This window comes from Capsicum annuum, chromosome 6, assembly GCF_002878395.1.
Source record: "Capsicum annuum cultivar UCD-10X-F1 chromosome 6, UCD10Xv1.1, whole genome shotgun sequence".
Taxonomy (NCBI): Eukaryota; Viridiplantae; Streptophyta; class Magnoliopsida; order Solanales; family Solanaceae; genus Capsicum; species Capsicum annuum.
Window position 1 is genome coordinate 225,836,783 of NC_061116.1, and position 10,983 is coordinate 225,847,765.

Sequence of the window (10,983 nt, forward strand, 5' to 3'; positions counted from 1 at the left end):
ATTAAACATTAAAATTCATTCCAAATAATTAAAAAAAATTCAACTAATTTAAATTTTTAACTATAAATTCATATATACAAACATAATAGTTTTTTGATTTTTAAATTTGAATATCTTTAACAAATTCACAAAATTTTTAATTTATTTCAAGCGAAATTCACTAATTTCTTCCAATATTCACTATCACTTACTTTCAATTCAAACTTAAATTTTAATCCCAAAAAATAAAAAGATTTCAAATTTTAATTTTAATTCAAAAAAAATTAAAAGAATTAAATTGAGGAAAAACTAAAATAAAAAATAAAAAGTGAAGATGGTGGTGGGGGGAGGGGGCTGGAAGAGTGTTGGGGTGGGGTGGGGGGGCTAGAAGGGGCTGGGAGAGGTGTGGGGGCTGGGGGTGGGGTGGGAGGGGGCTAGATGGGGCTGGTGGGGTATGGGGGTAGAAACGGGGCTGGGTGAGATAGGGCTGGGTGGGGTGGGGGGTGGGGACGGGTTGGGGTGGGGGTGGAAAAGGGCTGGACGGGTGTTGGGGTGGGGTGGAGGGGCTGGATGGGACTGGGGATGGGGTGGGATGGGGCTGAGTGGGATGGGGAGGGAAGAAAAAATATTTTTATTTTTTAAAATTTTAAAAAGTATTTAAAATTATTTTTAAATTTTAAAAATATTTTTAAATTAAAAAAGATGGAAGAAAAAAAGGACCCTTTTAAAATTTAAAAAAAAAATAATATTTTTTTTTCTTATTTAAATATAAAATTGATTAAAAATTGACCCCCACTCGCACCCCCAAACGAGTGACTACACTCTCTTTGTCTTAGTTCATTTCAATGTCACATGGGCAAGGTCAACAGTCAAAGGGTGTAAAATATTACTTTTTAATAGGTTCAAGGGTTCAGATGACAAACATGTAAGTAGAAGTGTCCAACTTACAAAACTGACACAATACAGAGGTCCAGAAAAGTATTTTACCATTAGTTATTCCAAAATAAGTTGTACTAACATGTATGTGTGATAACTTATCTCATCACTGTGGTATAAATGGTGCGGCAAATAATTTTGAGACTACCTAATACATCTAATTAAACTCAGGATAAATAATCATGAACTTTATCTCTGAATTATTATAATTATACCTCACATCAATCGACTTTTTAATACATATAATACTAAAATAACGATCTTAAAAATAATATTGATTTTTATGATAAATTTATAAAACATATTAATTTGCGTATAAAGTTAATAAACTTAAATAAAATTTTATAAATATTCATGTTAAAAAAATATTCATTACATATAATATAAAAAAATATTACATAAATATAGAATTAAAATTATAAGAACAAAATGGATATTGCATGAGATAAAGGGGGAGTATGATTATTATTCAATGTTGACGGAGGAGTTTGATTTTTTAATCAAAGTTGGGGAGGGGGGGAATGATTTTCACCCTAATTATTTTAGCTTGAATATCTTCGGTTGTTTATCTGATTTCAGCTAGTTTTTCTTGAATATCTTCAGTTGTTTATCTGATTTCAGCTAGTTTTTATTTGGAAAACTAGAGAAGCATGGTCCATGTCAGTACGGGCCCAATATTAAGATATTTTGATTATATACAATAAGTTAGATTGATGCCAATTTTAATTATGAATTATAAAATAAATAAAAAACTATTAACTACTTGATAGTATTTCTCAATGAGTCAAACTATCTCACAAGATAATTATGTATAACTTATTCATATAAATAATAAAATTTGATGCATTTTGAAGTTTACATCTTTAATCTTATGATTAAGATTTGCTACGTTAAGTATAAAATATGAAATTAAAATTGATACATACGACTTGATATCTGTTGAATAAAATAGAGAATAATTGTTTAAAATAATAAAGGGTTATCTAATAATTGCATATTACATCACATGTGATTTGCAATTAATAACACAGAATTGAATTATATTCCCATGCTAAGCCGACATAAATATTCTTTATTTTTATTTTCCCTTTTCTTTTATTTATCAATTTGTTCTTTGAAGTTAAACTAAATTAATATTTTAAATTTAAATTTTAAATATTTTGGAAATTATAAAAAAATAAAAAAACTACAAGTTATCATCTTTCATTTTAATTTAAGTTATTTAACTTTGAGAACATGATAAAACATATTTCTGTAAATATTTTATCGAACTTTATTTTTATATGTGTTCCTTCTATTGAAATGTAGGAGTCATTTGTTAGAGTATATAAATAGAATGTATTAATAATATCTGCACTAGTAATGTTTGTATTGGTAATACTAACATTATTTATGCTAATATTATTTGTTATACACTATTTAATGTGATGTATTAGAACTTGTCTTTTCAATTTTTATATATTTAAATAAAAGTTTTAAAAAATTACATATACATTCTAAGATTCATCCGGAATCTAGCATGGATTCAATATATGTTATTTTTTGTCTCAATTTATGTGACACAAATAGAATTTAGATAACTAATCATGCTTTTAATATGTATTTAGATAGTTTAAGTTGTTAACTATTGTAATTTATAATATTTTTTATGTAATTTTCAAATAATATACATTACTTTTTCTTGTCCAAACTTTTGTGGCATTAATAGTTAATTATATTTTTAAAATAATTTTAGTTTTTAATTATTGTGATTTATAATACTTTTCTTCTATTCTAGTTTAAGTGACGCTAATATAATTTCGAGAGTCAATCAAATATTTTATATTTTATATTTTTTTAAGTTGTTAATTATTGTGATTTATGGTATTTTTTACATATTTTTTTGAAATATGTAACAAATTAAATTATTTCTAGATATTTTAAGTTGTTAACTATTGTAATTTATAATACTTTTATGTAATTTTTGAATAATATATGTTACTCTCCCTGTCCAGAGTTTCGTATCATCGATAGTCAATTATATTTATTAAATAACTTTAATTTTTAGTTATTGTAATTTATAATATTTCTTTTATTTTAATTAAGTGACACAATGGTTAGATGATCATAATAATTAATTAGGGGTGATATAATAAAATCACGATTGAAGCTGCGAAGCATAAATGTCTTAAATGACTTACAACAAATAATTAGAAGTGATATAGCAAAATTACTATAAAAAATACTTGTGAAAAAAATTAAGTGGACCTCATATAAAATGTCAAGTTAATTCTAAACTTCAAGAGTTAATTTATTATTTTTATATCTATCTTACTTTTTTATTAAATATTATTAAATTTTTAATACCTAAATGACTAAGAATAATTAATTAGGTTGGTATTTAGTAAAATCATGATTGAAATAGTTGAAGCAGACATGTCATAAATGTCTATTTTATTTTTTTAATTAAATATTATTAATCTTTTAATACTTAAATGACTTATAATAATTAATTAGGGATGATATAGTAAAATCACGTTTGAAGCAGCTGAAGCAGATATGTCATAAATATTTCTTTTATCTTTTTAAATTAAATATTATTAATTTCTTAATACCTAAATGACTTATAATAACTAATTAGGGTGATATAGGAAAATCATGAATTTTATATTATTAATTTTTTCAATATATAAATGACCCATAATAATTAATTAGATGTGATACAGTAAAATTAAAGTTAAAAAAATATGTCATAAATATATATTTATATTTTAATTAAATATTATTAATTTTTTAATATATAAATATCTTATAATAATTAATCAGGGATAATATATTAAAATTATGAAGTAACAAAAATTTAAACGCGAAACATAGTGAAAAGATTATTTACTTTTAAGAGAGTAAAATAAAAAATGTATGAAATATTTAATTATATATTTTAATAAATATGAGCTCCACCATATTCAATAAAACTTTGGTAGCATTATAATTAAATAGAAAAAGAAGAATTTTTATTTAAGGTCATAGTTATAATTAAATTAAAATGGTTGAAATTTTTCTTTACATATGTTACTAAGGTTAAAACGTAAAGCATTAAAAATAATTATGACAAGCAAGTTAATTTTATAAAAAGATCATTATATCCTTAAACATTTTATTAATGTCTTTAAGGTGCATGTTGAAGTAAAGAAAAGAAATATTCATAAACTTTGGATAAGATCACCGTACGCTCGACACGTGTACATTTGAGCGCACATTCGTAGGAGTCATCAAATCTTGTCTGATGAAACTATTCTGTTCCTTTATATTCAGCTGGACACGTGTCCAGAAATTATAACCTCAGTAAAACTTGCCACCGTTAGAATCCACGTGGCAAAGAAGGAGCATACAGGTCTTTGAGGTGGTGGATTAAAGTTCGTTAAGCGCTGGATTAATTGATGTTACGTGTCATTAAGCTTTACTTCATCGTCTCTTTTCCTGCCACGTGGCATTACTCCTGTACCTTCCTATATATCTCTACATTTACTGCTTGAATAAATACAAGAGAACAAGGCTGCCTTTTATTATTGTTGAGATGTGTGAGTTAATGGGGAAGAAGAGAAAAATGTTGGAGCTCATAATGAAGGGTAATTTTGAGGAGGATGAAAATGGGATTGGATTGAGTTTAAGCTTATCCATTGGAGGAAGTTATATGAATAAGAAAATGGATTGCAATATAGATGATAACATGTTAGTAGAGAGACAAAAGAGGAAACTATTTTCAAATACGAAAGGGGAAATTGGTAGTTTTGGCAATGAATGTTGCACCTATGATGAAGGTGTAAAAAGCTTGAATCTTTCTTCGAAGCAATATTCATGTGTAAATGATCAGAGGGAATTGATGAAGAAAAACGTGATACGAGGAGAGGATTGTAAAGGCTTTAGGCTTTATAATGAGAATAGGGATGGCAAAGGCAATACTAGTTATAACCAATGTGGAAGCAGTGAGTCCGAGGAAAAATTTTCAAGAAAAAGTTGTTTTGGTAATTATAAAGCATTATTGTCGAATGGATCTACAGAGAGATGTTCTTCGACAATTTCAGAATGCCAAAGCTCGTCTCCTAAAGGTATTTGTTTGTTTGCTTGCTTATTGAAATAATAGGAATAAGTGGGACTACATTGGCTATGTATTAGTATTTCTCAGAACACATAATCGTAATAAATTGGTGGCGTTGCAGGTAGAAGTAGTACTGACAATGCACAAGGGAATCAACCTTGTACGTCATGTACAAAAGATGTCATGCCCATCAAAGAAGAACAGCAGCAAAGCAGAAAGTCTGAAATCAACAAGTGTGACATGATCCAATTGCTTTCTCGAATGCCGTGTGTTTCAGCAACAGGTACTGGTCCAAATGGGAAAACCACAAAAGGATTATTGTGCAAGTATAATAGCAAAACGGAGATCAACATTGTGTGTGTTTGTCATGGAAAGTCATTTACTCCTACTGAATTCGTGGAGCATGCAGGAGGTGTTGATGTATCCCAACCTTTGAGGCACATCACTGTAATTCCTCCTCCTGTTTGTGATGGAATCTAACTGTTGAACTTCCCTTTTTTTTTTTTTGTAATCCTAAAACCACCCCGTCCGCCTCCGAAGGTGAGGTAGAGGTACAGATTGCTTTGTGGGAATACGTCCGCCTCCGAAGGTGAGGTAGAGGTACAGATTGCTTTGTGGGAATACGTCGGGTATGCTGCTGCTGTTGGTTTTTCATAGAGTTGTGAGGGAAGTGTCAAGTAAATGGGGGACTGCAACAATGTAAAGTTTTGCTATGTGTGTTGAAAAATGATACTTTTAAAAGAACCTCCTTTTGTTGGATTTGAAGCATTTCTTTTCTATGGGCTTATATTAGGACAGAATTTGGACAAATTTTTTTCTAGCTCAATCTCGTTTGGCCGTATCAAGATCGTGACTTTCGTATAAAAAGATGTGAAAGTTACACTTGACAAGCCAACCAATTGAAAATTTTGATTGGAGTCTTGGTCTCAAATTACCTTCTAGATCCAGTACTATTTTGTAACTACATGTTTGTCATCTGAATTTATTAAAAAATAATATTTTAAATATTTTTTGATGAGTGTAATATTCTTTCACATCAACTGTCATATCAACTGCTACGTTATGTTATATTTACGTTATGTTATATTTTCTGTCACGTTATTTTTATATTTAAAAAAAATTAAAAAAAATAGATAAATAAACAAACAAAACAATTCATATCCTTTTTTCTCTCTTACTTTTTTTCTTTTCTTTTTCTAGTTCTCTCTTCATTTCTTTTCTTTTTTCTTTTTCTTAATCTTCTTCCTCGTCCTCTCATTCTTCTTTTTCTTTTATCATCTTCTTATTCCTTTTACTCTACGAAAAAATTAAAAAATGAGGGCAAAAAATTTTAAGAAGTATGGAAAAAAAGAATTTTTTGAGATTTTTGTGATTTAAATAGTTTTAAAAACGTGATGTAAAGATTCAATTTTAATGTTTTTTTTTTTTTTACTTTTTTGTGATTAGATAATTTGAGAACTTAAAATTTAATATAAAAATATAACTTTTGTATTCTTTTTCGAAACTTTTGTGATTTGAATCATTTAAGAAAATTAAAATTTTTTGAATTGAGTGAATTTTATGAATCGATGTTTTTGTGAATGGAGGTTTCTTTGCTTGGGAACTGATGGAGTAGCGGGGGAGAGGGGCTGCAGGTTGGGATGGGGGAGAGGAGCTTGGGGAGGAAGGCTGGTGGGGCTAGGGTGTTGGATGGGTTGGGTGGGTGAGGAGGGGCTGGACGGGGGCTTTGGGAAGGGGTTTTTTAAAATTTTTTTTAAAAAAAATTATTACTTTTAAAAATATTTTAAAGTTAAAAAATATTTTTAAAGTTTAAAAATATGAAGGAAAGAAAAAGGATCTTTTTAATTATTATTTTTAATTTTAATATTTAAAAAAAAAATTTAAAAATTATTTTAATATAAAATTAGTTAAAAATTGACTTTCACTCGCACTCCAGTCGAGTGATTACACTCTACTTATCCTAATAAGTCATTTAATGCCATGTAAACAAAGTCAACGGTTAAAGTTTAAAAAATAGTTTTTTAGTGGGTTCAGAGGTTCAGATTATAAATATATAAGTAGAAGTATCCAACTTACAAAACTGACATAGTACAAGGGTCTAAAAGGTTATTTTACCTCTTTTTTTTCAACCGATATTTAGTATTTATATTGGAGTCAATTAATTTGAATTCACATTGGATAGAGTCCATTCAAAGTGAATAGAGTCGCCATTCAAAGGTAGCGCTTTCTCTTTATTTTTCCATGCTCAGGTTTTGAATTCTCTTCTCTGATTAAGAGAAACTTCATCCACTACACCACACATTTTCTTTTTGTGGTACGTGAGTCTTCTTGTCAAAGTTGCAACTTGAAAAAAAAGATATTCAATCTTGGTATTGACAAGTAATTATATATCTAAATCTTTATTAATCATTTCTAAAATTATAACTTCGATCGACAAAGTTTGAAATTTGATGATGTTAATGTATAACTTTAATAAAATTATAGCTAAAATATTGATGATGTTAAATTTATAACTTTAATAAAATATTACAGAAATTAGTTTTGATACGTCATATCAAACCTCAAGTAAAAATATAAATACATATTTGGATATTTTTGATATCAAACTTCAAATAGAAATGTAAATACATATTTGGATAAAATGCAGTTACATATTTGTATGTGTCCAGATGTTTCGAATTTCATAACGTCACTTGCGAATTCTACATCATGATATCCTTATTTATTTAAAGATAGTTTAATTCTAAATTTATATTTCTACCATTAATAAGTCGATCACATAAATGTCATCATTTCTTTGAAAGTACCAAGTTTTTAACATTGCGGGTACACTTAAATATTTTGTTTATATAGAATGGTGAAATGGAGATGGCAGTAATTATAAAAAGAAAATCTCATGACACACCTAAAATGGAGCACAACATAAAAATTCTAAACATGCCACGTTATATATTGAGTAATTTTATTTTTTTTTTCTATTTTTGATCCGGATTGAGGTGGATTCTTTCACATGGAATTTGTGTAGTTGAAAATTGAAAGCAGGATAACCCCATCATAATCATAATCATAATGTGCGTAAAATGGAAGCAATAAACAAAATAGAAGACGCCAAAGATTCTTGAATAACAATTGGAGCCAAAAAAAGAGAAGTACTAAGAAACAGGATCGAACATTCAGGAACTTGCAACCAACACCACCAAATAATTGTACCAAATAGCAATATATTATATACTATATATATATATATATATATATATATATGTTGTTGTATTTATGAAGCATTCACAGATCGTTTGCTAATCTTTGTTATATCATACCTTATTCTATTCAACTCGGTATTATTTTATCACCTTCTACGTTGAATAATTGGCTATGACAGTAATTTTAATACGCTAGTTACGGAATAAGTTTGTTCACGAACCAAACAATTCCTGTGTAAACATAGAATAATAGATACACAAAGTCTGCCTACTATGTACTTCCTCCGTTTCAAAATAATTAAATTATTGAAATATGATATACATCTTTAAAAAAAGACAAAACACATAAGCTAGTCTATGTTTTTTTATTTTTATCATCTTCAAACTCCAAAATATTAGTAATGATCATTGAAACTCAACCTTGAAAATTTAATTAATGAAGAATAATAATGAATAATTCAATTATTTTGAACACTAAAAAAATATTTCAACAATTCATTCATTTTGGAATGAACGGGAGCACTATTACTCTTCCCGTTTCATATTAGTTGGTCCCTATAGATTTTGCACACCTATTAAGAAAACTATTTAAATAGAGTTTATTTTATCAGATTAACCTTATTAATTATGCTTTGAAAATATAAATTTAAAGTATATACACTTTGTTTAGTCATTTAATAATAGGGGTAAAATTAAAAAAACATAATAAAATTATCTTGATTTTATGAAAGGAATAACTAAATTAAAATAAATATTTTAAAAAAAAATCAACTAAAATAAAACGGAGATAGTATAATTTAGAGGGTGTTTGAATGGAGTTTAAAAGCTAGTCAAAATAGCTTTTAAGCCATTTTTCATTTTTTAAAAGTATTTGACAACTTTAAAAATGGCTTTAAAAAGTTAAAATTTGCTTTTTTTGTAAGTCAAAAGCACCATTACCTCTACTTTTTATTTTTGTCTTAGGAAAAAAATATCGTTTTCATCCTAAATTATATCCGAAAAGTTTAGGTCACACCTAAACTATACTATTGACCTATTACACTCCTAAATTATACAAAAATGATACTTTTTATACCCTAGATCTGACGTAAAAAAAATATAATTATTTAAATTAAATATAACGCGCCTGGTAGTAAAATTAATGCAACCAAAAAAAAAAATCCTCCCCCCACCCCCAAACCACCTTCTTCTTCATCACCCCACCTCCAAACTCTAACCCACCGAATTGATGTGAATTTCACTAATTTCAAAATCTAGAAACGAAATTCAAATTACTAATTTCTAACTAAGCTTAAACGAGCTCGCCAAAATTCAAATTGAATTTATCGTTTTCACTTCGACGGCATTCCAGCAAACTCAAACAGTGACAAAAATCGACGAATGGGTTGGAGTTTCTGTAGCAAGAAATGTGGTGCAATTTTTTAATTTCATCACTGTAGATACTTGATTTTTTATTTTCCCTAAATTTTATCTTGTTTATAGATATTAAATATTTTATATTTATATATTTAATTATATATTATTTTGATTTTAATTTTTATTTTAATAAATTTTTAGTTAAAAATAAATAATTAAATAAAGCTACTTTGAGATATTTTTTTTTATTTTTATTCTAATTTAAAAAAAAATTGAATTTTAAATTTGAATTAAAAATCAGACACTGCCATTATCAGATACTGCAACAAAAAATAAAAATTAATAAACAAAATAAAAAAAAATCATTGAAAAGAAGAGAGAAAAACATCAATCAAAAAGAGAGAAAGGAAGAAAGAGTGAAAGTCAGAGTTTCGATCTTTTGTATTTATTCATTACAAGTTCATCTTCGAACTTGTATTATTTATGCTATCAATTTTGTGGTGAAAGAACATGAATGTGTATGAATACATGTAATGAGATAGATATTTCACACAAACAATGTATTGACAGAATCCATGTTTTACAAACTGTACATTCACAACACGCACTACATCACTGATATTTTTAATTTTCATTCACATCACATATGTAACACACTGTACAGAGGAGAGAAATCAGTAAAAAAAAAAAAAAAGGGAAACGAAATTGGTGCCTACAGTTACAAATAGAGTAGAATTGAATAGAAAAGTAAGGTAAGAGAGAAAACAGTTGAGAACGAAAGGAAAATCGTTCGGAAAACTCAATATTGCTTTAATCCATTCCACTGTCGCCGGAAATTTCTCCAAAAACTGATAAACTTCGCCGGAAAATGTGAGAACTCATTGAAAAAGTCCAGATCTAACAACAAACAACCATGAACGGTGGTTTTCAGTCGCCGGAACCAACCTAATGCCGCCTACCCGCTTCCTCGACGCCAAAGCAGCCATAAAATCTATCCCAGTGTCCCACCGGTGAACCAAATCGCCATAGTGGGTTTCCTCAGCCGTTGTCTCTTCTTTTCCGTCACTATACGCCGGAAAATCGGTGGATATAACCGTTTTCTTTATTTTTCCAGCAGCGTAATGATATTTTCTTTGTGTTTTCTACAAGTTTGGTTGATAGTCAACAAACATAAAGAAACAATTTTGCAAAATAATCTTAAATTTATTTTTTCTAAGTAATTATTTTGTGATAAAAAAGCAGTTTTGAATGTTATAATAACTCATCCCTTTCAAGTATGTATAAACATACTATAATATAATGTCATATTATTAGTATTCGTAGTTTTCTTATCTGTCCTTTATGGTCAAGATATTTTGATTATAATATAATTCCCTATGCATTATTAAATTAATTTAAAATATATAATAAGCGAAATTAATTGACTTGGGCGTA

The 10,983-nt window shown here is 27.9% G+C and overlaps 1 protein-coding gene across 1 annotated transcript; it reads left to right on the top strand.

The window, feature by feature from the left end:
- Positions 1–4,384: 4,384 nt before the first annotated feature.
- On the top strand, positions 4,385–6,011 carry LOC107874583 (ninja-family protein Os07g0602900). The gene is made up of 2 exons (XM_016721348.2): positions 4,385–5,003; positions 5,115–6,011. The coding sequence occupies exons 1-2, from the start codon at positions 4,472–4,474 to the stop codon at positions 5,471–5,473; spliced, it is 891 nt and encodes a 296-aa protein (XP_016576834.1). The 5' UTR covers positions 4,385–4,471; the 3' UTR covers positions 5,474–6,011.
- Positions 6,012–10,983: the final 4,972 nt, after the last annotated feature.